This window comes from Podarcis vaucheri, assembly GCF_965113315.1.
Source record: "Podarcis vaucheri genome assembly, chromosome: 3".
NCBI lineage: Eukaryota > Metazoa > Chordata > Lepidosauria > Squamata > Lacertidae > Podarcis > Podarcis vaucheri.
The window spans coordinates 2,359,816-2,386,870 of NC_138761.1; the positions used below are offsets into that span (position 1 = coordinate 2,359,816).

The following is a 27,055-nucleotide window of genomic DNA, read 5'->3' on the forward strand; positions in this document are numbered from 1 at the left end:
GCACACCAGTGCAAGTAGATAAATAGGTACTGCTGTGGTGGGAAGGTAAACGGCATCTCTTTGCGCTCTGGTTTCCGTCAGTGTCCCATTGCACCAGAAGCAGTTTAGTCATGCTGGCCACATGACCCAGAAAGCTGTCTGTGGACAAACGCCGGCTCTCTCAGCCTGAAAGCGAGATGAGCGCCGCAACCCCATAGTCGCCTTTGACTGGACTTAACCGTCCAGGGGTCCTTAACCTTTTACCTAGTCCATCAACGGTCACCATTCTTCCTTAAACAATTCATCACAATACCTTCTTCATTTGACAGTCAGTTTTGCCTTTTCTGCATAGTCGAGGTCTGAACGTCTTGAGAAGGACCACTGCTTCCTTCACCAGCTGCTCCCTTGCCCCTGGGATGTGGGTTTCTCTTCAGGTATCAATCCCTCTTCATCCGTCCACACAGGTGAATCCCTTCCGGGACCGGATCTGCAAGGTCTTCTCCACCGACGGCTACTTCACCTTTGAGGACATCCTTGGGATGGCGTCCGTCTTCAGCGACCGAGCGTGCCAGAGCATTAAGATGGAGTATGCTTTTCTGATATACGGTAGGGTGTTTCCCTCCGAATTCTCCTTGTGGCAACCAGGGTCCGAGGAATGTGGTCATCACCTTGTGGATGGGGTCAGGGCCGGATTTAGGATTTGATGAGGCCCTAAGCTACTGAAGGCAATGGGGCCTTTTATATGTCCAGCTGTCCTTGGTAGCCACCAACCTGGCCATCACTCTATGGGTCTCCTTCATGGAGGAGGGTGGCTACTAGCCAGGATAGCTATTAGGGATGGGTGAAATATCGATAGGTTGTCCAAAACTGAAGTCCATGTCGTGCAATCAGTTTCATGATCTTTGACTCGGCAATATATCAAAAATCATGGTGTATGTTAGGGCTGGGCGATATATTGTCCCAAGCTGGGTTGAAGTCCATATTGTGATATTGGTTTCATAATTGTCGACCTGGAGAATCAAGATTTGTGTATGTGCAAAAATTACCATGCGGGGAAAACTGTGAAGCCAGCCCATGCCTGTACCTGCCTCCATCCTTATGTCAGACATTGCAATGTATCAGTACATTGCAATGTTTAGCTGGTGATTGTGGAGGTAACGCTCCGCTTTGCGAAGGCAAACCTCACACCAGACATGCAATAGTATGTCAAGGAGCATCACACCTGCTTTTCCCGACCTTCTTGGCTAGAAAACAATTTGTTTGTTAGACATAATGCTTCGGGGAACATCTGAGGGAAACACCTGCTGACATGTGTATTTGCTAATGCTGGAAATGTGCTTAAGATGGAAATATGTTAAGTTCAGGGTGGTTTCACTACTGTTTCCAATTGTGTGGCGATACCCGCCCCCTCCCCAGAAGGAATAAATAAAGACAACGGACACCGGAATTTAGGTTAATGGGCGAAAATGGCCACAACTTTATTGATTACAGGTAAGAGCGGTATTGGCCTTAGGCATTGGCCCTAACAGTCTATCCGGTCTAACCGGGGAGGGTTAAGCACCAACAGGGGGAGCCCCCCCAGATGTACATCCGTAGGCGCTCCCCAAGGGGTTACCGCTCGGGAGCGCGCTTTAGGCCCTAGCCTCTGTAGGTTTCGGACGAGGCGACGCCCCCCGGAGTCCTTTAACGAACTACCCTCCAAGCATTGGGGGAGGTGATGGCGATCCTCCCCCCAACCTCATTTGCATAACAATACCCCAGCCAATGCCTAACCGCCAAAACCCGAGAGTTGTGACGTTTTGCTACGAGGTAGGCGAAAAAACCAAGTGGCTTCAAAATTCAGCCAATTAGCCAAATGGAAAAACTCCTACCAGGCCCCTTGCGACGACCAGCCGAAGCCCATAGCAAAGTCCAAATGCGTGCCTAAAGGGTGGGTGGGTGGGAAACCGTGGCTGCTGCAAAGGGAGAAAAGGGGCGAGCCCAGGCTATCCTCACCTTATGTGCCCTCAGTTCGCCCCGCCCCCGACGGCAGCCCATTGGCTGGTGCTGCCAGCTATGCATATGGATGAGATGCAAGTCCCCGCGGGGCTGGCGCCAGCCCCGCGAGAGTGTGGATGGGGGCGTGCGTCCGCAACTCCCCCCCCCCCGGAGTTTGGGAGTGGCTTTGCTGACTTCTGCTAATAAAAGGAGCCTCAGCAGAGCTAGCTGGCAGCTTGCTTGGAGCATGCTTGCTAGCGTGCTTCTGCACAGCTCACCTGCACCCAACCTCCCGTCGTCTCCACCATTCCTACAGGTGATACATCACAATGTTGAAAACCAGGTATTGCCAAGCCCTAATGGTCACCTGTTTTGCCTGCACAGCCAGAGGTAGCCATGTTTCTGAATCCCAGTTGCTGGAGACCACAGGAGGGGAGATGGTTGGCTTTGGGTGCAAATCCTGCTTGTGGGTTTCCCATAACGGGCATCTGGTCAGCCACTGTGAGAACAGGATGCCGGACTAGGTGGGCCATTGGCCTGATGCAGCAGCCTCTTCTGATGTTCCTACGTTGTGACCCATTCCACCTGTACATTTTGCAATGCTTCCCTTCACCAGATTTCAATGACGACGGCTTTGTTGACGAGGAAGACCTCCAGAACGTCATCCGCAGATCGATCAACAGGAACAACCTCAGCGAGGAAGAGATTGCCTCTCTGGCCAACCACGTGCGTCTCGCCCCACTTCCCAGCATGCCCTTCCTTTTATGAGATCTCCAGAGACCTCGGGACAAGACGTTGGCCATGGCGGGATGTCCCGCAATGGCCAAAGCAGGCCAAGGGGCGGTGGAGGACACCAATCCCTAGCGCAGTACTAGAGCAGAGCAAGCTTGTTTCAACCTTCCTCAAGCTGGTACCCTCCAGATGTTTGGCACCACAACTCCCATCAGCCTGAGTCAGCTGGGCTCCCTGTCTTCTCCCCCACCAGCACCAGCCACCATTGCACCAACACCATGGCCCCAGGGGCTGTTGGGAGTTGTAGTCCATTTCGGACCAAGAAGATGCAGGTGGTCCTTGAGTTGCTGATTAAGAAGATGGAGGTGCAGAACAAGATGGAGGCCAACTGGGAGAACTTTAGGTGTGGTCCTCGGCGCATGATTTCCATGTGCTTTGAGGGCAGTGTTGGGAGGGATGGTCCAATCTCAAGACCATGAGGCTATATATGAACTCATCCAGGCTATGAGATCTTACTCTGAGATCTTTTTAAAAAATGGAGGGCACCAGGTTGGGGACAGCTGGCTTGCTCCACCCTTTGGCTAGCAAACAGGAGACACTGATCTCATGTTCAGAGCCAGATGGTTTGGGGTGTAGGTCTCTCACACATGGCATTTCCATTTATCGGGACACCTGTGTCAGGAAGGGGCGAGTGGTCTTCAAGGCAGACATTTCCATTTCAAGCAGGTCCTGGAGGAAGCTGACTTGGACAATGACAAGATGCTCTCCCTGGTGGAGTTCGAACACGCCATGACCAAGTCTCCAGACTTCCTACAGTAAGAGCCCTGTCAAAAACTCACTTGAGCCACCCAACCCTCGTCGCCATGGGCCCAAAATTCCCCTCCCGTACCTTAGTTCCCACCCCAAACTTTTAAAAACTGAGTAGGGCAAGCTTTCCATGACAGTTGCCCTCCAACTTGAGGGTGGCAGTGACAATTGCCAGGGGACAGAGCTATTACGCTCATCCCCACTATTCCTTGCCTGTTATAAGGATATAATAGAATTATTGCACACCCTTCGCCTACAGCTCTTTTAGGCTCTACTTCTAAGGAAGGGGCGGCACACGATATCCAGACGTCACACAAGCCAAGACGCATAAAAGCAACTTTTCCAGAGGGACGCTTCCATCACAGATATTTTTGTAGGGAAGGAACCCAGGCAGCAGACCTGTCTGTATATTTTGCAGGAGAATAAAATTTGACTGTTGAGGAATGGCAAAGAGCATGGAGTTTCTGTGGGAATGTTCAGGGATCCAGGAGAGGATATATTGTCTGATTATAGCCTTTCCAACTTGTGTTAACAAGTTCACAATTTAGCAGAGTAACATTCCCCTTTTAAAACTCGCAGCGGGTGCGTTTGCTCAGGCTCGCTAAAGCCTCTATAATAACTGTTTTGGTATTTTCCCCTTATTCCCTGATAAAAGATAAGACACGACACAGTCTTCTATAAAAAGAGTTTATTCGCATTCTGTTCACAATTGGATCCCAGAAGGCAGACTTAGCTTAGAAAAGTAACATACATTTGGAAACTATCTCATAAGGAGACAGTCCCTTTGTCCTCTCTTGACTGGAAGCATCTTTGGCTAAGCAGATGTTGCTTCTTTGACGAAATAGTCATAGAGAGAGAGATGGCTACCATGCCCTGTGCTTTTGTCATTACCTGCACAGGTGAGGCCACGCCCACCTTTAGTCACATGCAGAGGAAGTCTGTCCCAGCCCAGAAGGAAACAGGAAGTTTACCTGCTGGCTGGACAAACATTCCTCCCCATGTGTAAACATGTTCACTCCAGGAATGTTGTACTTGACTGCTTGTGTTTCACATCCCACAGTTTCTCATATCTCCATCGTTTCTTCCCCATGGCAGTCTTGGAAAGCGGTTGCGTTTTCAGTTCAGAGTGGGCCACTGGGGAAGGGGGTGCCAAATACACTGGCTCCTGCTTACAAAAGGGAGGGGGGAATGGTAGGGTTGCCGCCTTAGTTCTGGCAAAATTCAAGGCTGGACAGGGTGGTGATTTTTCTTGTGAAATCCCAGAGGGTGGGGGAATTCTTCCACACCCATTTGCACCCTTAATTCTCTGCACAGCGAAATCTGTTTTGCAGATCAAGCGTTCCTGGTTATGCTCCCCGACCCCTATTCCAGTTCTGTTTTCCTTTTACATGATTTTTATTACTTTTTTTTTTTAAGATACAAAATTATTCAAAATACAGTGTTATCAAAGGGGATCTGATGGCAATATACCGAGTCCATGTACAATTACAGATCACGGTCGAAGAAACGCAGACATATAATGAAACCCAAATAAATAAACCGCAGGCGTGTGAATGCGAGGAAGGTAGCAACATGAGCTATTTTTGCATAGACGTAATGGTTAAACAAGACAAGGTGACAAAACATGGATCCTATTATACCAAGGGAAAGAAATTAACATATTCCAGTGCCCTGATTCGCTATATCAGCCATATTTGTTTATGGGCTGAGTGAAGTCCTTGTTCTTCTTTACTTACAAAAGAAATAAAGTCAGGCCGAACAAGTATGAAAGAATCCTTTTTTCCTTTAGCTCCCAAAGACTCTCAGCTTATTAGCTGGTTTTTCCAGCAAGGGACTGGAACCCTAACCCTATAGTAACGCTAACCCTATAGTAAGATCTCAGTCCCCTGCCATCTTGGTTCTTTGGGCTGCACAGAATCATGTTTGTTGCAATATCCAGGAAAGGCCTCACCCAGACTTCCTTTTGTGCATCGATTCTAGCCATAGGTCTGTGTTTTAAAGCATCGTGTCCAAACGCTTAATTTTTTTTGGCCCTGGGGATTTCCCCCTGGACTTTCCCGCTGAATTGGAGAAAACAGCCTTTTGCAGAAAACTCAAAGTGCAAGGCCAAAAGGAAGTGTGGATGAACCCTCTCTTATGGTAACTTTTCCAGCAGATAGAATGCCTACCATTATTATCAACTGGTGATCTCATTAACCCAGCAGTTCAGCCATTCGCACAAGATTATCTCCACGAGGATTCAGAGTGTGCAGGGTGCCAGTGTCCCTGCCCTCCAGGAACTTGTCTGGACTGGATAGTGCCCACTCTGGAAAGTGGAGGTGAGGTGGTGTTTTGCTGATTGGTGCATAAGAGGAACAGACACCCTCGGGAGCGGACACTCCTTCTTTGGAGGTTTTTTAACAGAGGTCGGGTGGCCATCTGTTGGGGATTCTTTAGCTGCATCGCAGGGGGCTGGACTGCGATACGGTAATCTTTATTGTCATAGTACCATACAAAACAACGAAACTGAAAAAGGCTACACCAGACATTCAAAAGCCAACAAGCCTGCTATCCCTACCTGGTTAGCCCCCTAAAAACTCTGATACCCCGTAATTAAATACAATATACTCCCATAGAGACTACCTTGCACTGTGTTTAAAACCAAAATCGCATTTGGATAGAAACTGTTTCTCAGGCGGCTAGTCCTGGTCTTTATAACCCTGTAACTTCTTCCAGAAGGCAGAAGCTGAAAGAGATCATTTCCGGGGTGCGCACTGTCCTGCGCTATCTCTGCAGCTTTCTTATGGCACCTGGAAGCATAGATTTGATCCAAGGTGGGAAGAAGTGCACCCAATTATTCTCTCCGCAGTCTTTACAACCCTGGACAGCATTGTTTTTCCCCTGACCATGCAGCTCCCAAACCACACACACAGACCGTAAGTTAACTGGAGTACTGTGTCCAGTTCTGGGCACCACAGTTCAAGAAGGACACTGACAAACTGGAACGTGTCCAGAGGAGGGCAACCAAAATGGTCAAAGGCCTGGAAACGATGCCTTATGAGGAACGGCTAAGGGAGCTGGGCATGTTTAGCCTGGAGAAGAGGAGGTTAAGGGGTGATATGATAGCCATGTTCAAATATATAAAAGGATGTCACATAGAGGAGGGAGAAATGTTGTTTTCTGCTGCTCCAGAGAAGCGGACTCGGAGCAATGGATCCAAACTACAAGAAAGAAGATTCCACCTAAACATTAGGAAGAACTTCCTGACAGTAAGAGCTGTTCGACAGTGGAATTTGCTGCCAAGGAGTGTGGTGGAGTCTCCTACTTTGGAGGTCTTTAAGCAGAGGCTTGACAACCATATGTCAGGAGTGCTCTGATGGTGTTTCCTGCTTGGCAGGGGGTTGGACTCGATGGCCCTTGGGGTCTCTTCCAACTCTAGGATTCTATGAATACACTCTCCACAGTACAATGGTAAAATGCCATCAACAGGTCCTTTGAGAGATTATTTTTCCAGAGGACTCTCAGACTAGAGGACCTTTGGGGATCCCTTCCAACTCTACCATTCTAAGATCAGACTAGCCCTGCAGCTGGATGAGACCAAAGCCCCATGTGGTCCAGCATCCTCTTCCCCATGGTGGCAGAGCAAACGCCTCTGGTTGCCACAAACAAGACATGCTCACAGGAGCGCACTCCCGCTTCTGTTTCCCGGAAACTGATCTCCATCTAGCCCTTGCGACCAGAGGCCACCGATAGCCTTTAGCCAATTCCTCCAGGAATCGGTCCAATTCCCCTTTAATGGCATCTGAGTCGGTGGTCCATGGTCGCATCTCAGACCCTCCAACGTTTTTCTCTGATGAAAATAGGGACGTCCTAAGCAAAAGCGACGCGGGTGGCGCTGTGGGTTAAACCACAGCGCCTAGGACTTGCCGATCAGAAGGTCAGCGGTTCGAATCCCTGTGATGGGGTGAGCTCCCATTGCTCGGTCCCTGCTCCTGCCCACCTAGCAGTTCGAAAGCATGTCAAAGTGCAAGTAGATAAATAGGTACCGCTCCGGCGGGAAGGTAAACGGTGTTTCCGTGCGCTGCCCTGGTTTGCCAGAAGCGGCTTAGTCCTGCTGGCCACATGACCCGGAAGCTGTACGCCGGCTCCCTCGGCCAATAAAGCGAGACGAGTGCCGCAACCCCAGAGTCGTCCGCGACTGGACCTAATGGTCAGGGGTCCCTTTACCTTTAAGCGAAAGCGAGGCTTTCTGGGATCAAATCAGAAACCTGGACGGCTTCTGTAATTCCAGGGCTGTCCCTGGAAAACAGGGGCACCTGGAGGGTCTGGCATCTTCTGTGAGTCAATCCCGCCGTTCAACTATTTGCCGTGTATGGGATTGTGTGCAACGCAAACAGCACAGCTGACCATACAAAAATTGAGGCTCGCATAGTGTGTCTGAGGGATGGCGGGTGGGGGAATTTAATCACTGGGCTATGCCCCAGAAGTTCATTTTTTATGGGATGCAACTTTCCCCAGGTCTTCCTGGGGCAACATGATATGGCAGGATTGGAAGAGAAAACCCAGCTCTTGTGATCTCCCGTTGCCCGGCTCTGACGTCCGTCCCGACAAAGGCTGACAACGGCGACTTGGCGGTCTCTGCTCAGGCCCTGTATTCGAAATAGCTGTCTCGGACTTCTCTCTCTTGCGAGGTCACCCTCTTCCCCGAGGGGAAAGTCTGGTACGTCCGCAGGTTCTCCGGAGACACGCGATGGAGGTGCCACAATGTTTTGGCGCTCAGCGGCGGGCTGGAGGTCAAGGGGAGAACAAGCACACAATGGGAGAAATCAGTTACATGGCTGATGGCTGAGACTTGAACGCAGAAGGGATAATAATAATGATAAATAAAAAGAATAATAAAATTTTATTTATATCCCGCCCTCCCCAGCCGAAGCCAGGCTCAGAGCGGCTAACAACAATAAAAGTAACACAGCATTCTAAAATCAATTCATTTTTAAAATCAATTCAAAATTAAATTAATGGCAACCATTGGGCTAGAGTTCTATGAGGATTACAGAAGGAGGGGGTCAGGCTGTGCCTTGGCCAAAGGCCTGGTGGAACAGCTCCGTCTTGCAGGCCCTGCGGAAAGATGTCAAGTCCCGCAGGGCCCTGGTCTCTTGGGACAGAGCATTCCACCAGATTGGGGCCACAGCCGAAAAAGCCCTGTGTCTGCTTGAGGCCAGCCTAACCTCCCTGTGGCCCGGGATCTGCAATGTGTTTTTGTTTGAAGACTGTAAGGTCCTCTATGGGACGTACCAGGAGAGGCGGCCCCCTAGGTACGAGGGTCCTAGGCCGTATAGGGCTTTAAAGATTAAAACCAGCACCTTGTACCTGATCCTGTACTCCACCAGAAGCCAGTGCAGCTGGTAAAGCACCGGATGAATGTGATCTCACAGCGAGGACCCCGTAAGGAGTCTCGCCGCAGCATTCTGCACCCGCTGGAGTTTCTGGGTCAGTCTCAAGGGCAGCCCCACGTAGAGGGAGTTACAGTAATCAAGTCTGATGATGGTGTTATAGGAATTCTAAGGTCTTCATAAATGTGCAAGGCAAACACATACATAAGTATATAAACCACGTGTCCGAAACAGTACAGGAGAACAATCCTGAAGCCATTTTGACTCTCCCAAAGTGACCTCAAATGTTTCTCTGCAAGGAGGAAGGAAATGGGGAAAGCTTTCCAATGGTCTTTGGACTGTAGGGGCTTGCACCTCCCTGTAAATACAGTCTGGCTAGTATCTGTTAAGCTGAGAACACTCTCAATATGCGTAAGAGATATAATAATAATAATAATAATAATAATAATAATAATAATAATAATAATAATAATAATTCATTATTTATACCCCACCCGTCTGGCTAGGTTTCCCCAGCCACTCTGGGGGGCTTCCAACAAAAGATTAAAAACACATTAAAACATCAGACATTAAAAACTTCCCTAAACAGGGCTGCCTTCAGATGTCATCTAAACGTCAGATAGAGATTCAGGAAGTATTGACCATCTCCAAGGAATGGCCAGGCTACCCAGAAAAGGCAATCAGATAAGGCCTTATCAGGTATCCTGGCAGACAGGAGAGAAGCAACACACACAAATTTCTGCTGGGAAACACCTCTTTCTGTGATGTATGTATGATGTTGTGGGGGGTCTTGGGCCACAGGGTGGGCAATTTCAATAGTCTATATAAGAGCTTGCACACCACTGTTCAGGGTTCTCCTTCCTCCTGCGTGTGGTGAGCAGGGACCCTGTTGCAACAGTTTAATAAAGATCAGGCTTACTAGCCGCTTTGCTTCTCAATATACTCTGCTTCTTGGGAGAAAAGCAATGACAAACCTAGACAGCATCTTAAAAAGCAGAGACATCACCTTGCCAACAAAGGTCCGTATAATTAAAGCCATGGTTTTCCCAGTGGTGATGTATGGAAGTGAGAGCTGGACCATAAAGAAGGCTGATCGCCAAAGAATTGAAGTTTTTGAATTATGGTGCTGGAGGAGACTCTTGAGAGTCCCGTGGACTGCAAGAAGATCAAACCTCTCCATTCTTAAGGAAATCAGCCCTGAGTGCTCACTTGAAGGACAGATCCTGAAGCTGAGGCTCCAATATTTTGGCCACCTCATGAGAAGAGAAGACTCCCTGGAAAAGACCCTGATGTTGGGAAAGATGGAGGGTGCAAGGAGAAGGGGACGACAGAGGACAAGATGGTGGGACAGTGTTCTCGAAGCTACCAGCATGAGTCTGACCAAACTGTGGGAGGCAGTGGAGGACAGGAGTGCCTGGCGTGCTCTGGTCCAGGGGGTCACCAAGAGGCGGACACGACTCAACAACTAAACAACAACAACAACATACTCTGGTTGGCAGGGCCATCTTAAGCATATCCAGCGCCATGGTGCAAAGCTCCCTCTGGCACCCCCCCCCCCGGTTTTCCAGAGTTTTTTAGGGAGGACAGTGCTGCCGGAGGGGCTGGAGGAGGCAGGCAGCGGCTGGAGGGCGGCTTCTCCAGCGGGGAAGAGGTGAAGACTGGACACGGTGCCTCCCAGCTCAGCATGGCGGAGGGCAGCGAGCTGATGCCGGGAGATGCCACGTCCAGCCTCTGCCTCTTGGCACCCTGCACCGCTAGCCTCTATGGATAAGACGCCCCTGCTGGTTGGCTTCTGTTGTTTTCTCCTTCTGATAGGGAACCTACAAAAGGACTCTATGTGGGCTCTTGGGTACCCCATAAGGGGAAAAGGAGCAGTTTTTTCTTATAACAATGGGAATCCCAGAGAGGCACTTCCTCTGCGCCCCTGGAGGTTATGGTGGAATATTCATTCCAGCCTTGGATTTTTTGTTTTTGCAAAGCTATATCAATCATGTTAAGAAAGACCAACACACACACACACGATTGGGTTGGGGCGGGGAAAATGGTCAACATCCCCATAAGAAAACTATGATTTCTTATGTGTCCAGTTCTGGGCACCACAGTTCAAGAAGGACACTGACACACTGGAACGTGTCCAGAGGAGGGCAACCAAAATGGTCAAAGGCCTGGAAACGATGCCTTATGAGGAACGGCTAAGGGAGCTGGGCATGTTTAGCCTGGAGAAGAGGAGGTTAAGGGGTGATATGATAGCCATGTTCAAATATATAAAAGGATGTCACATAGAGGAGGGAGAAAGGTTGTTTTCTGCTGCTCCAGAGAAGCGGACACGGAGCAATGGATCCAAACGACAAGGAGGAAGATTCCACCTAAACATTAGGAAGAACTTCCTGACAGTAAGAGCTGTTTGACAGTGGAATTTGCTGCCAAGGAGTGTGGTGGAGTCTCCTCTTTGGGAGGTCTTTAAGCAGAGGCTTGACAACCATATGTCAGGAGTGCTCTCGTGGTGTTTCCTGCTTGGCAGGGGGTTGGACTCGATGGCCCTTGTGGTCTCTTCCAACTCTATGATTCTATGATTTTTCCAACGAAGTAAATAAATCAACCTTTCTATTGACAGCATGCCCTTTTTAATATGGTAGTAGTAGTTTAGGATGCCTCTTTGCTCGAGATTAGCAGAGTCTGCAGAAATCAAACGTTTTCATAGTGTTTCGATTCATAACTTGGAAAATATTTATTGAGGAAGGATTGCCTAAAGCTACCCTGAGTTCCCTTGGGGGTATAAATGCAAAGAAATACTAATAAAGAACAGTTTCCATGGGGAGAAAACAAAACGTGCCACGGAAGTTCTCATTCTCAGATTGAAAAGCAGGACGTAATACCTGAAATAAATCTTGTATGCTCTGAAAAAAAGAAAAGAAAGAAAGAAAGAAAGAAAGAAAGAAAGAAAGAAAGAAAGAAAGAAAGAAAGAAAGAAAGACAGACCCCAGTTGGAGCTCCCTAAACTTCAGGGCACTAAAAACTAGGGCTGGGGGCCACACAATGTGCAACTGGATTCAAAATGGGTTATCAGGCTAATGGGCTCAAGCTGCAGATGGGTAAGTCTGCAAACTTCCGTTTCGTTTTCTCATTCCATCTTAAATTCACCTCTTCACACTGCCGCCACAGTTTGCGATTATCTTTAAAAGTATTCACAAGCATCTGCCATCATTTCAGCCTGCATTTCTCCTTACATGCAAGTCTTTCGGAGTAATTTTGCACAATATGCAAGCGATCTCTCCAAATAAAATGCATTATTGTATGTTATTTTTGTGAATATATACACATCTTTATGGGGGGGAGAACATTCCCCGAATATGCTTCTGTGCATGCTCTGGTTATCTCCCACTTGGACTACTGCAATGCGCTCTCCGTGGGGCTACCTTTGAAGGTGACCCGGAAACTACAACTAATCCAGAATGCGGCAGCTAGACTGGTGACTGGGAGCAGCCGCCGAGACCACATAACACCGGTCCTAAGAGATCTGCATTGGCTCCCAGTATGTTTCTGAGCACAATTTAAGGTGTTGGTGCTGACCTTTAAAGCCCTAAATGGCCTCGGTCCAGTATATCTGAAGGAGCATCTCCAACCCCATCATTTTGCCCGGACACCTGGGTCCATCTCTAAGGGCCTTCTGGCGGTTCCCTCGCTGAGACAAGCCAAGTTACAGGGAACCAGGCAGAGGGCCTTCTCGGTGGTGGCACCCACCCCGTGGAACGTCCTCCCACCAGATGTCAGGGAAATAAACAGCTACCTGACTTTTAGAAGACTTCTAAAGGCAGCCCTGTTTAGGGAAGCTTTTAATGTTTAATAGGTTATTGTACTTTAGTGTTTTGTTGGAAGCCGCCCAGAGTGGCTGGGGAAGCCCAGCCAGATGGGCGGGGTATGTATAAATAAATAAATAAATAAATAAATAATCTTGGCTGGAGAACTACCCTGCAAAATTGGGAGAGTGGAAATGTCAAAGGATGGCTGTATCTTGGGGGCTTGTCTTGTCTTGGAAAGCGTGGAACAGGTAGGATCACGTTAAAATGTGAACTGGGCCGAATTTCTCCCTCTTTCCTGTTTGCCAAACAAGAAGCAAAATACAAACGCAATCCAATAACCAAAACAGACAAGCCGAATTTCCGAAGATCAGCTCACATTTCACCAGACAGAGAAAAACAAACACCTTCTACCTTTTCCTTTGCTTCGCTCGTCTGCTATTGATCCGCACGTCTTGCCTCTTCCCAACTCTGACCGTGTCTTCCAGATGGAATTAAAGGGGTCCAGACAGGCCCCTTTAATTCCAATTTCTTGTCTTATAGATCCAAACCTACAGCCACAACTGTTTGGGGCTGCCTTTCTGATCTGTTTTACTTTCCTGAAAATTGCTTTTCAGAACCTGCTTTGTGCATGAATGCTTCTGGCTCAGAGAAGGATTTTTTTTTCGTTTTTAGAGAAAAAGAGTGGAGAAAAAGGGTCAGCAGTTGCCTCTGTGGGCGGGAGAAAGGAGAGCGCAAGGACACAAGTTAAGATATTCCCTGCAGACAGACCCTCTGTGGAACCTGGCCAGTGGAGAGGTTGCAGAGCATAGCTGGGATATTTTGTTAATAATAATAATAATACACAACAGAGTGTGATCCCAGGAGTTAAACTGCCTGAGAATCACAGCGCCTGCTGTGGCTGCAGAGAACGTTAACTCGCAGCTGCTGTCTCCTGTGTTGTTTTTGCTGCAGTTGCAGCACCAAAGTGACTTCCCCAGGGGCGCAAACCTGGGCAGCGTGCATGGAGATCCTGGGCTGCCCAGATGGCAAGACCCCGCTTCCCTCGGCCTGGCTGATGTGTTCCAAAGGAAAGCCGAGCAAGAAGACGTTTGGCACCAGCTTGGCTGCAGGAATTGCCGGAAGGAGGAGTACAAGGCACCATCCAACCACCTTAGGGACTCCACTCCAGATTTCTGTAGGGCAGAGACGTCCAATTCCCAAGACACTGCGATCTACTCATGGAAAAAGAAACTGGCAGTGATCAGGTCAAAGTTGTTGAGCTTTTTTGTGTGTAAAATGTTGAGCTTTCTTTAGGGGAAAAAGGAATAAGTCAATAAGGGAACAGCCTCACAGCGGGGAGATGAAAGATGAAGAGGTAAAATCAGTTCTGATTAAATGGGCACAAGATGTAGGTCATAACATTATGATGGAAGATTGGGAAAAATTATGGAAAACTGATTTAAAATTTACAGATTGTTCCCTATTGACGGAGAATTACATGAAGATGATGTACAGATGGTACACGACACCAGTGCAGTTAGGGAAAACGTACAAAACTAGTTCAAATATATGTTGGAAGTGTAAGGAAAAGGAGGGGACATTTTATCATATGTGGTGGGATTGTAACGTAATTAAAAAAATTTGGGAAATGATATACAACGAATTGAAGAAAATCTTCCATTTAACATTTGTTAAAAAACCTGAAGCATTTTTGTTAGGGATTGTAGGGAAAGACATGCCAAAAAAGCTGAAAAACATCTTCATGTATGCGACAAGGCCGTGATAGTTTTAATAGCACAAGGATGGAAGACTGAAGAAACCCCAACTAAAGAATCATGGCAAGAAAAATTGACGGACTATGCAGAACTGGCAAAACTGACACATAAGCTACGGGACAAGGATAACTGTGACTTTAAAGATGAATGGGAACCCTTTACAAAGTATTTGAAGATGCAACAAAGTGAACTGGACCCCTTGGCTGGCTTTGAATAAACACTCACAAACTTTTCTATTGATTATTGTCAGGGGCTCAGGAACAGAGGCACAGGGGAGAGAGGAGATGGAGAGCGAAGGGGAAGGATCTGAGGGCAGCGTAGGGGAGTATGGCAGTGACCCGAGAGATTCCATGAGATTCTCCAGCGAATCAAAAGATTCCCAGAAGGAGGCGTCGATGGTCAGGGCAAGGGGGGCCAGCGGGGACTCCCAAAGCAGCAGCTGGAGATCAGGGCCAGCTTCCCCACCAGAGCGTAGTGGGGGGGAGGAGTCCCAGGTGTCAGGGCCAGCGTCTCCTCCAGCAGGGAGAGAAGATGAGTCGAGACTGACCACGCCTCTATCGGAGAGTGGGGGAACGGAGGGGAGGTCAAGTCCAGCTAGCCTCCCCGAAGGGGGAAGCAGTGACAGGAGCAGTGTAACGGTCAGGAGGAAGGTTGCCGGCTGGGCGCGCGCGCCAAGTTCGAATGTACAGGCGCGCGGGACAGCAGAAAGCCCAGATCGGGAACCAGGTCCTAAAGCCCGCCGGAGGCAGAGGGTAGACTCAGGGGACTCAGCGTCAGAAGAGTCTAGGAAGGGCGAGACCCCAACTGACAGGCGGACCCAGAGGAGGAAAGAGCAGAGGAAGAGGTGGAGCAAGGCCAGAGTCTTAAACTGGTGTCTGGGGGGAGGAGATTCAGACGGAGCTTCAGCGGTCTAGAGTTTAAGACGTAGAGCTGCGTGCTGCGGCTGTGAAAGTAAAACTGAACTTCAATAAAGACTTTTGTATATAACAACGAATCAGCGTTGGTCCTTTGTGAGCTGGGACCTAGGGCAGCTCTGACAATTATAATCAGCTAAAAAGTTTGAGGCTCTATACCAACTGTGTAACATGCAGAAAACAGCATTCTCAGAGAAATCAAAGACCGGAACTGAGGGAATTTGTGGGGTGGGGGTGGGTGGATTTTGTGTGGGAGGGTGGGGGGAGGGAGGAAAATGGGGGGGGAATAAGGATGATATGTTTCTGGATAATATGTTTTGTTTTAATTTTGAATAAAAAAAGTTAAACAAACAAACAGCCTCACAGAGAAAACGGGCCAAAAGATATCCCGCAAGGCAGCAGAGGTTTAGGATCAGAGTTTCCCTTCTCCTACATGGGCCGCTTTTCCCAGGTGAAGGAGCCCCATCTGATGGGCAGCGATTGCAGGTGGGAGTATCCACCAGCCGTTTGACTTCAGAGCTCCCTCCATGGTTTTTCAAGACAGGCAAATGGCAACAGCAGCTGCCAGTCCGTGTAGACAATATTAGCTTGACAGACCAACAGTCGGAATCACTATAAAGCAACTTCTTACGATCCTAAGGCAATGTGACTGAGGAAGGGTGCCTGTTAAGTAATTAATTAAATCTATCTACAGCTCACCCTTCAACAATAACGGACACAAGGGTGGGGCACATAATTCAAAACCACCACCCTAATTATAAAATAATATTGCTACCTACTTTCAACCCATGTGCCATTCTCTGTGATATGTGCAGGATCTGTGCGTCAGTGGATGAAGCAAAGCCACGCTGGAGCATCAATGCTGCCCTTCCCACAGGGTCTGGTCACTAGACACACATAACTGCGCACTAATAAATGCTTTCTGCCCATCCGGTGTCCACCAGCCCCTATTTTTTCCAGAAAACCTCGAGGACGCAGTGTGGTGGAACTGCCAGGCTGAGCCACCAGAGGGCAGTCACGAAGCACAAGACAGTTCAGAGTGCGAATCGGCAGGTCGCATCCAGAAGTCATTCTCACAGCAGTGGCCACAGGGAGAAGTGTTGTCGTCAAAGCCAGCAATGGAAAACTCACACAAATAAACTCAAAAGGTGCTCTCTTCCCTGTTTAGTCGTTTAGTCGTGTCCGCCTCTTTGTGACCCCCTGGACCAGAGCACGTCAGGCACTTCTGTCTTCCACTGCCTCCCACAGTTTAGTTAAACTCATGTTGGTAGCTTTGAGAACACTGTCCCACCATCTCGTCCTCCGTCGTCCCTTCTCCTTGTGCCCTCCATCTTTCCCAACATCAGGGTCTTTTCCAGGGAGCCTTCTCTTCTCATGAGGTGGCCAAAGTATTGGAGTCTCAGCTTCAGGATCCGTCCTTCCAATGAGCACTCAGGGCTGATTTCCTTCAGAATGGATCGGTTGAATCTTCTTCTTCAAAAGCATCCATTCTTTGGCTATCAGCCTTCTTTGTGGTCCAGCTCTCACTTCCATACATCACTACTGGGAAAACCATGGCTTTAACTATGCGGACCTTTGTCGGCAATGTGATGTCTCTGCTTTTTGAGATGCTGTCTAGGTTTGCCATCGCCTTTCTCCCAAGAAGCAGGCGTCTTTTAATGTCGTGACTGCTGTCACCATGTGCAGTGATCATGGAGCCCAAGAAAGTAAAATCTCTCGCTGCCTTCATTTCTTCCCCTTCTACTTGCTCTCTTCCCTAGAGCAGAACAAACAGAAGCTACCAGCATGAGTTTGACCAAACTGCGGGAGGCAGTGGAAGACAGGAGTGCCTGGTGTGCTCTGGTCCAGGGGGTCACGAAGAGGCGGACATGACTAAACATGACTAGACATGACTAAACAACAACAAACCATGATTGCTCTGCTCTGTCTGCAAAGTCAGAGGCAGCAGTGCTCCTGAAACCCCCTTACTGGAAACCACAGGAGGGGAGAGGTCTGCTCTTGTGTTCACAATCTGTTTGTGGGTTTCCCAGAGGCATCTGACTGGCAGGAGTGAGACCGGATCCTGGGATGGGTAGGCCCTCATTGGCCTCACCCAGCTACAGGGTTGATGTTCCCTTCTCTCTTTTGCCCGCCTGCCATTCGAGAGGAACGCATTTCCTCGCCCCAAGACAGCAGGCAAAACAACAGCTACGTCTATCGGAAGCCCAAGAAACCCTGCCCTCTCCAGATTACGGAGACCCCAAAACACGCAGCTCGTTTCCTGCCAGCACAAATCCACAAGGGTAACCTATGTTCTCTGGCAGAGCAGCGTGCCCTAGAAAATGCTTCGGAGAGCCAATCATTCGTGAGTAATGCCAGCCTGCCCCAGAGAGGTCGCTTTGCAACGGCAGGCTGACTGGCAATACTGAACGCGCCATTTAGCTCTCCCAGACAGGCACATAAAATAGGCAATTTTTGTAGGGATGTTAAAAGCAGGAAAGGTTGTGTCACTGGCACATCATGCTCTCATCCTGCCAGTCTGCTATTTTGGCACAGCTGTTCGGTTCAGGATTGCCAGTGCTTTTGCCCGGGAGGGTTTTGTTATACCTTCAACAGTTGTGTGGCATAAACGGGGCAACAGAGCAGCGAGGCAAGCGAATCCTGCTCAGTTTCCCACAGCAGCTGCCACAGGAGCGGTGCCAGAAAATAAAGTTGCTATTATTATTTAATGATTTATCAAATCTGCATACCGCCAAAGACCCGTAGATCTCAGGGCCGTTCGCGACACAAAATTACGATATAGAAAACACAAAAACACATGATAAGAAATAAGAACAGGAACAAACCAACACGTATAAAAGGGCACCAGATGTCAACCAGCCAAAGGCCTGATTGGAGAGGAGAATTTTTGCACCCTCTGGACCTATCGTGGAAGAGGCACATGAAGAAGGGCCCCAGAAGATGATCTCAGGGTCCAGGTTGACAATCCTCGGTCAGATTAACAACCCAGAGAGGTTTTTCCTCCCTCTCTCCTAACATGGGAACTCGTGAAGCTGAATGTTGGGAAATTGAGAATAGATAAATTGAAGGATTTATCTATTCAATTTATCCAAAATGGTCAAAGGCCTGGAAACGATGCCTTATGAGGAATGGCCAGTGGCGTAGCGTGGGTTCTCAGCACCCGGGGCAAGGCAAGTAATTTGCGCCCCCTAACCCGTGGATTTTAGCACTTGAGTCTCTTCCGCGCCCCCCCCCCCAGATGTTGCGCCCGGTGCGGCAGGCCCCCCCTGCACCCCCACGCTACGCCACTGCTCCCACCACAAGTCTTCAGGACAGCCATCCGAAGGCTGGCGCAGGGAGAAGGTCTCTCCGCCCCACCGCCAGCCTTCGGAGGAGGTCTGAGGACAGTGGGGTTCCTGCTTCCTCGAGGAGGGCTGGCCAAACGCGCCCCCCAAAATGTTGCGCCCGGTGCGGCCGGCACCCCTGGCACCCCCCACGCTACGCCACTGGGAATGGCTAAGGGAGCTGGGCATGTTTAGCCTGGAGAAGAGGAGGTTAAGGGGTGATATGATAGCCATGTTCAAATATAGAAAAGGATGTCACATAGAGGAGGGAGAAAGGTTGTTTTCTGCTGCTCCAGAGAAGCGGACACAGAGCAATGGATCCAAACTACAAGAAAGAAGATTCCACCTAAACATTAGGAAGAACTTCCTGACAGTAAGAGCTGTTTGACAGTGGAATTTGCTGCCAAGGAGTGTGGTGGAGTCTCCTCTTTTGGAGGTCTTTAAGCAGAGGCTTGACAACCATATGTCAGGAGTGCTCTCGTGGTGTTTCCTGCTTGGCAGGGGGTTGGACTCGATGGCCCTTGTGGTCTCTTCCAACTCTGTGATTCTATGATTCTAAGGACTTCTTCACGCAACACATAACCTATGGAACTCCCTGCCTCAAGAGGGAGTGATGGCCACCAACCTGCAAGGCTTTCAAAGAGGACAAATTCATGGAGGAGAAAGCTTTCAATGGCTCCTGGCCACAATGGCCCTGCTTTGCCTCCAAAGTCAGAGGCAGCCAGTTGCTGGAAAATGCTCGAATCCTTCTTTTGGGTTCCCTGCTTTGGGGTATCTGCCTGGCCACTGTGAGAACAGGAGGCTGGACTAGGTGGGCTTCCGCTGGCCTGATCCAGCAGCAGGACTCTTATGTTCTTAACCTTTGTCATTGCACTGCAATAACCGTCTCCTCGCACCCGAGGCAACAGGCTTTGTTTCTGTTAGGATATAGTTCCGTTCCACCTTAAAAGGAACAGGCATGACTGTTGTGTGTCACATGCCTATTTACTTCCAGCACAGGCTTGCTGGGAACTTCCGTTTGTATATTGCTTTTGCTGTATTGCTGTTTTGCTGGACATGAAGGGAAGCAGATATGCTTTTCCTTTGTTCCTGAACTATGATGAATAAACGCATGTAAATAATGCTAACATCATGTCTCTGTCCGCCACTTCCGTTGTGAGAAGATTTATTCACTCTGCTGGTTGTTGTTTAGTTATTTAGTCGTGTCCGACTCTTCATGACCCCCTGGACCAGAGAACGCCAGGCACTCCTGTCTTCCACTGCCTCCCGCAGTTTTGTCAGACTCATGCTGGTAGCTTCGAGAACACTGTCCCACCATCTCGTCCTCTGTCGTCCCCTTCTCCTTGTGCCCTCCATCTTTCCCAACATCAGAGTCTTTTCCAGGGAGTCTTCTCTTCTCATGAGGTGGCCAAAGTCTTGGAGCCTCAGCTTCAGGATCTGTCCTTCCCGTGAGCACTCAGGGCTGATTTCCTTCAGAATGGAGAGGTTGGATCTTCTTGCAGTCCATGGGACTCTCAAGAGTCTCCCCCAGCACCAGAATTCAAAAGCATCAGTTAGTTCTTTGGCGATCAGCCTTCTTTATGGACCACTTTCGTTGTGAGAAGTTACTCACTCTGCTGATTGGAGCATGCCAATTCTCTAAATGTCTCTGAGGCTTGTTTTGCTGAGTGATGCTGTACCGGGAACCGGAGTTCGCCCGACTGCTGGCCGGTGGCTGGAGCCAGCTGGGGGCCTGCCAAATGCCCGCGTCTCCTGGACTCATCCCAACATCCCTGGCAACCCACAAGCCCTGGGCTACAAAGCCTTCCCATTTTGCCTTTCCAAAGCCGAGAGAGACCCCTGCCCGCCATCTGCTGGGCCAAAGGCTTTGGTGTCGGAGCACAAAGTACAGAAAGCCATGCGCCGGTCAAGTACAGAAAGCCATGCGCCGATCAGTGAATGGCGCAGGTGTTTGCCAAGGGTGGGTCCTGGAACACTCAGAGCTGACCTGCTGCACAGCAAGGCACTGACAGCGATGAGAAGCACCCATTCCATCTTCCATAAGTGCACCTGACGCAGAGGCCTCGGCTGCTTGCCTTTATTTGCTGAAGAGGGGGCCTTCACGTCAGCAGGCCTCCCCGACACTTGACGCCAAGTGCACTTGGCACAGTCACTTGTATTCTGACAAGTGGCACCTGGAGAGCTCAGCTGGATAGAGTGTGGTGCCGATAAAGGTTGCAGGTTCGATCCCTGTGTGCGACAGCTGCATAGTCTTGCATTGCAAGGGGTTGGACTAGATCAGGCACGTCCAACTCTCTAGTGACTACGATCTGCTCCCAGTATAATAAAACTGGCGGTGATCTATCCATTGTCATTGCTGATAGCTGTTGAGCTTTTTTGGGAGGGGAGAGTGAGCAGAGTTGTTGAGCTTTTTTGGGGGGAGGGCACCATTTTATGGAATAAAATTGATAACCAGACAGTCCGCTGAACCTCCCTCCTTCCCACCCTCCAACGCTGATTCAGGGAAAACAACCTTGCAAAGCTGCGCCGGCAACGGGACATAGTGCCAGGGGCGCGTAGCAATCGCTTTCTTTTTCCCTTTCTCCTTCTGTGATGGAACTCCTACTTGGGGACTTCCCTGGCTTTTTTCTGGCCCATGTAGGACCAGTCTAGATAGTTAGCCTTGGTGAAGACTTGACATTTTCTTCCCCCAAAAAGATTTTGAGTTTCTGCTGAAATGTGGCTGCATTTTAATGTTCTATTTTAATCTTGTTTTTTATGTTGTATTTCAATCAATTGTTTTATATCTGGTGTTAGCCGCCCTGAGCCCGGTCTTGGCTGGGGAGGGCAGGGTATAAATAAATAAATAAATTATTATTATTATTATTATTATTATTATTATTATTATTATTAACTGAGATTCAGAAGCATTGCTGTCTGCAACTGTGGAGGCAGAGCAGAGCCATCAAAGGTAGTAGCCATTGGTAGCCCTCTCTTCCTCCATGGATTTGCCTAAAGCTCTTCTAAAGCCATCTAAGTTGGTGGCTGAAATATACTTGGAGTCGAGAGTGGATTTCATGCTCTTTATTCAGCTCATAGTGGTGAGGAGGACTGAAAGTCTCCTCAAAGTATCTGCTTTATATACATTATTTACACAATGGGCCCCACGTGATTGGCTAATTCTGGGATTCTCCTGTAGGCCAATCAGGTTGCGGATTCACTTCCACATGGAGTTGGATTGGGTGGCTCCTGTGGACCAATCAGACTGCTACATTCTCAATCCTATTGTTCTAGGACCAATCAGACTGCTGCATTTTGGATCCTATTCAACTCAGTACATAACAGTGACCATCACTGTCTCCTGTGGCAGAGAGTTCCACTGTTCCACTATGCACTGAGTGGAGGACAAAGGCCACTTTTACAGAACATTTAGCACATGGAGAACGCCGAAGGGCTCAGGGCAAGCGCCAAGGCCAGAGGTCTTCACTGCTTGTTTTGCTGTTCACGCAGGATCGCCCCCCACTTGGTCTTTAACGTCCCTTGAGGGACAGCCAAATTTAAATAACAAATTGACACACGGCTGTGAGGCATTTGCGAGCTTTTTTGCGGAGAAGGTCTTGTCGCTCCGCCATGACCTCCCTGCCAATTTGGATACAATAAAGGAACTGGAGGCCCCTCGACTGTCCTCGGGTCCAGTATTGGACCACTTTGACCGGATATCTCCAGCCGATGTGGACAGACTCCTCCGAGCTGGAAAGCCCACCACTTGTCCTCTTGACCCGTGCCCGTCTTGGCTGATTAGAGCGTGTCCAGACGAGGTGCGGGCCCTCCTGGGGGATATCATCAATTTGTCCCTTGGCACGGGGACATTCCCAGGGGAACTGAAGGAGGCAGTGGTGCGCCCGCTCTTAAAGAAAACATCATTAGATCCTTTAGATCTATCCAATTACCGCCCGGTTTCGAATCTTCCGTTCCTGGGTAAGGTGATTGAGAGAGCGGTTGCTGAACAGCTTGGTGGGTTTCTGGATGAAACATTGGCTCTGGATCCATTCCAGTCCGGCTTCCGCGCTGGTCATGGGACCGAGACGGCTCTGGTCGCCCTAACAGATGATCTCCGCAGGCAGCTGGATCGAGGCGGGTCGGGGCTGCTGATTCTTCTAGATCTATCAGCAGCCTTCGACATGGTCGATCACGAACTCCTGGACCGCCGCCTCGCCGACGTGGGGATCCAGGGCACAGTCCTTCAATGGCTGCGCTCGTTTCTCTCCGGTCGGGGACAGAGGGTGGCGCTTGGGGGGGAACTGTCATCCCGCCACTCCTTGGTGTGTGGAGTACCTCAGGGCGCGATACTCTCCCCGATGCTTTTCAACATCTTTATGCGCCCCCTCGCCCAGCTTGTCCGGAGTTTTGGGCTGGGTTGCCATCAGTATGCCGATGACACCCAACTCTATCTGTTGATGGATGGCCATCCTTACTCGGCCCCAGACACACTGACCAGATGTTTGGAAGCTGTGGCTGGATGGTTATGTGGGAGCCGGTTGAAGCTAAATCTTTCGAAGACAGAGGTCCTGTGGCTGGGACGGGGTGATATGGGATTGGGGGGGCAACTCCCATCTCTTGCGGGGGCGCAATTAGTGCCAGCACCGTCCGTTAAGAGTTTGTGTGTAATCTTCGACACCTCCTTTTCCATGGAGGCGCAGATTGCAGCTATAACAAAGGCGGCATTTTTCCATCTCCAGCAAGCTAAGCAGTTGGCTCCTTACCTCTCTCACCCTGACCTAGCCACTGTGATCCACGCGACGGTCACCTCCAGACTGGATTATTGTAACTCGTTCTACGTGGGGCTGCCCTTGAGACTGACCCAGAAACTCCAGCGGGTGCAGAATGCTGCAGCAAGACTCCTTACAGGGTCTTCGCTGCGAGACCACTTTCACCCGGTGCTATACCAGCTGCACTGGCTCCCAGTGGAGTACAGGATCAGGTTTAAGGTAACCTTTAAAGCTCTATAAGGCCTAGGACCCTCGTACCTACAGGACTGCCTCTCCTGGTATGTCCCACAGAGGAACTTATGGTCTTCAAATAAAAACATCTTGAAGGTCCCAGGCCACAGGGAGGTTAGGCTGGCCTCAACTAGAGCCAGGGCTTTTTCGGCTGTGGCTCCGATCTGGTGGAACACTCTGTCACAAGAGACCAGGGCCCTGCGGGACTTGACATCCTTCCGCAGGGCCTGCAAGACAGAGCTGTTCCACCAGGCCTTTGGCCAGGGCACAGCCTGACTCCCTCCCTCGGCAATCTTCGCAGAGCTCTGGCCCAATGGTTGCTAGTGGCTTGAATTAATTAATTTTTATAATGAATGATTTTAGAATGTTGTTTATGTTGTACCTTTGTACTGTTTTATTGTTGTTAGCCGCCCTGAGCCCGGCTTCGGCTGGGGAGGGCGGGATATAAATAAAATTTATTATTATTATTATTATTTTCAGGCCACCCTCCTTAAATAAGGACACACAGAAATATGGAAGGTGTTGCTGGCAAAGGCTGGTGAGCTTTATTCAAAGCAGTGCAAGGAGATAAGCCAGGAGCAGAAGGGGGAATGGATTTTTAATCAGGCTTTTGTAATTCCTTTAGACTTACATGAATCAGCTTCAGGTTATGAATGAAAATGACATGCATAAGAGTTCAGGAAACAGACTATTGTCTCAGAGAGGAATGAACAACAAATACAAATGAGGAGAGTGTCCTGAGAGCAAGAAGCCTCATCAAAGAGACATGGACATTTCTTCATATCGACCAGGGAATCTTTACTTGCTAGCTCAAAAGACTTGCACACCACCTACGGCTGTTCTCCTACAACTGTTCGCCCGCCCACTTCCAGTGGATACAACAAAACCACACCGTAATTTTAATCAGATTACATTCACAATGAATTACAAAGATACAATTGCAGTAAAAACCATAAATGCTACCTTCGAAGGATGCATTCGAGCACAACACACAGCTGAGAGCCGAACTACATTTTCTAGGGGCATCTCAAAACGAAGTTGATTGTGTGGAGGAGAGAAGACCCTGTTCCCTGCTGCAAACAGAAGCAAGATGAGAAAGTGTGGGACTCCCAGATCCACAGTGTTATGAGTTTATGGGGCAGGGGATTAGGCTGAAAGCCTAGGCTCCCTTCTGATTCCTAGAGTAAGTCAAGCTAGCTTCCCGGAGAGATGATGGACCATTAAGAGGAAGAAAGGAAGGGGCTCTATGAGAGATGGCAAATGGGTGAAGCCACTGGAAAGACCAAGCCAGAGTTGAGAGCAGAGGGTCTGAAGTGATGTGAGCGAGAAGCAAAGCACTAGGCTGCAAACCAAGAGGCAGAGCCGCGCTTGATTTCTGCTGAAATCCAAGGCTGTGTCCACAAGAGAAGCAAGACCTTCGCGGGGTGTGAATTCTGGGAGCCCTTCCATCGTGGCCTCGGGTTGTATACATGTGTAAATAAGCCTAATAATACTAATTTATTATTTGTACCCCACCCATCTGGCTGGGTCTTCCCAGCCACTCTGGGCAGCTTCCAACAAAGATTAAAAATACATTAAAATGTCACACATTAAAACCTTCCCTAAACAGGGCTGCCTTCAGATAAATGTCAGGTAGTTGTTTATCTCTTTGACATCTGAGGGGAGGGCATTATACAGGGTGGGCGCCACCACCAAGAAGGCCCTCTGCCTGGTTCCCTGTAGCTTTGCTTCCCGCAGGGAGGGAACCGCCAGAAGGCCCTTGGCGCTGGACCTCAATATCCGGGCTGAACGATGGAAGTGAAGATGCTCCTACAGGTATACTGGGCCAAGGCCTTTAGGGCTTTAAAGGTCAGCACCAAGACTTTGAATTGTGCTCGGAAACGTACTGGGAGCCAATGAGGGTCTTTCGGGACTGGTGTTATGTGGTCTCGGTGGCCGCCCCCACTCACCAGTCTAGCTGCCGCATTCTGGATTAGTTGTAGTTTCCGGGTCACCTTGAAAGGTAGCCCCACGTAGAGCACATTGCAGTGGTCCAAGCGGGAGATAACTATATATCCTACAGTCTCTGCTGTACCTCATTCCAAAGGAAACACAGTGGACAAGCGCCAGAACCACAGATTCATCACCTCTGAGCTCTAGGGATTAAATGTGGAGGCATTTGAATGGTGTGTTTGTGTGTGAATAAAATAAAGTGTCAGAAAGTTTTTCAGGACAGCCAGGACTGTATGTTGAGGGAGCTGAGCTAGAACCCAGGAGCTGGCCCGTTTTAATCTAAAAGGCCACCTACTTAAGATCAAGTAAGGTGAGTTAAAGGTAAAGGGGACCCCTGACCATTAGGTCCAGTCGTGGCCGACTCTGGGGTTGCAGCGCTCATCTCGCTTTACTGGCTGAGGGAGCTGGCGTACAGCTTGCGGGTCATGTGGCCAGCACGACTAAGTCGCTTCTGGCGAACCAGAGCAGCGCACGGAAACACCGTTTACCTTCCCGCCAGAGCGGTACCTATTTATCTACTTGCACTTTGACGTGCTTTCGAACTGCTAGGTTGGCAGGAGCAGGGACTGAGGAACGGGAGCTCACCCCGTCGTGGGGATTCGAACCGCCGACCTTCTGATTGGCAAGTCCTAGGCTCTGGGGTTTAGACCACAGCGATGTCCATTAACACCTTCTAAGCACAAGGCGAGAGGCGGGATTTCTCCGTTTCAGTTCACTGCTTTGGCGAAAGGGGAATCCCATTCTGCTTCAATGATTGTGTGCACAGAACCAAGAGGATGGAGTTGTTCTAGGTCGGTGGGCCTGGATCCTGACGCTTGAATAAGTGGCATGAGATGCAGAGGGAAAGGATTTCAGCTCAGGGACAGGACACCTGCTGTAAATGGAGAAGGTCCCACAGGGCTTAGGAGAGATTTTGTCCTGCCCGAGACCCTGGAGGCCTGCTGCCTGTCAGAGGAGGTAAGATGTAGCTGAGCTGATGGCCCAGCTCAGAGTAACGTAGCTCCATAGAGATGCTTTGGTTGTGATTCCTGCATTGCAGGGGGTTGGACTAGATGGCCCCTGAAGGTCCCTTCCAATTCTACAATTCCATGATTCTGTCAAGGACTGGTTAGATGCAGAGGAACGGTTGGAGGAATCAGCTGGGAAATGATGGGTGGTTAGAGGAAGAAGGAGGAGAAGGCTGGAAGAGGAGGTGTTGGAAGCTGGAGAGGCAACAGGGCTTAGTGAGCTGGGAGAGTCTGTGGCAGACAGAAATCCAGAATCAGAGGCAGAAGATGAAGCAGAAGAGGGAGGCCGAGAAGCAAAGATGAGTCAGGCTGGTGAAGAGTCGCGGGGGTCTCCCCCTCCTGCTGCGACAGGCTCTCCTTCCCGCTTCTCTCCCAGAACCAGAAGCGGTATGAAGAGGGCGGAGAGGTCAGCTTCACGT

General features: G+C 49.4%; 2 protein-coding genes across 2 annotated transcripts in view; one reads left to right on the plus strand and one right to left on the minus strand.

Annotated features, from left to right (window-relative positions):
- CIB4 (calcium and integrin binding family member 4) overlaps positions 1-3,946 on the plus strand; it is a 35,856-nt gene extending 31,910 nt beyond the window's left edge. The window contains exons 4-7 of the mRNA XM_082218003.1: positions 444-585; positions 2,573-2,682; positions 3,415-3,503; positions 3,755-3,946. Of these exons, the coding sequence (XP_082074129.1) occupies positions 444-585; positions 2,573-2,682; positions 3,415-3,503; positions 3,755-3,776 (363 nt within the window). The 3' untranslated portion in view covers positions 3,777-3,946. The remainder of the gene's footprint in view (positions 1-443; positions 586-2,572; positions 2,683-3,414; positions 3,504-3,754) is intronic.
- Positions 3,947-7,910: 3,964 nt separating this feature from the next.
- The window catches only part of CIMIP2C (ciliary microtubule inner protein 2C), a 36,781-nt gene continuing 17,636 nt past the window's right edge, over positions 7,911-27,055 (minus strand). The window contains exon 4 of the mRNA XM_082217990.1: positions 7,911-8,261. Coding sequence (XP_082074116.1) covers positions 8,117-8,261 — 145 coding nt within the window. The 3' untranslated portion in view covers positions 7,911-8,116. The remainder of the gene's footprint in view (positions 8,262-27,055) is intronic.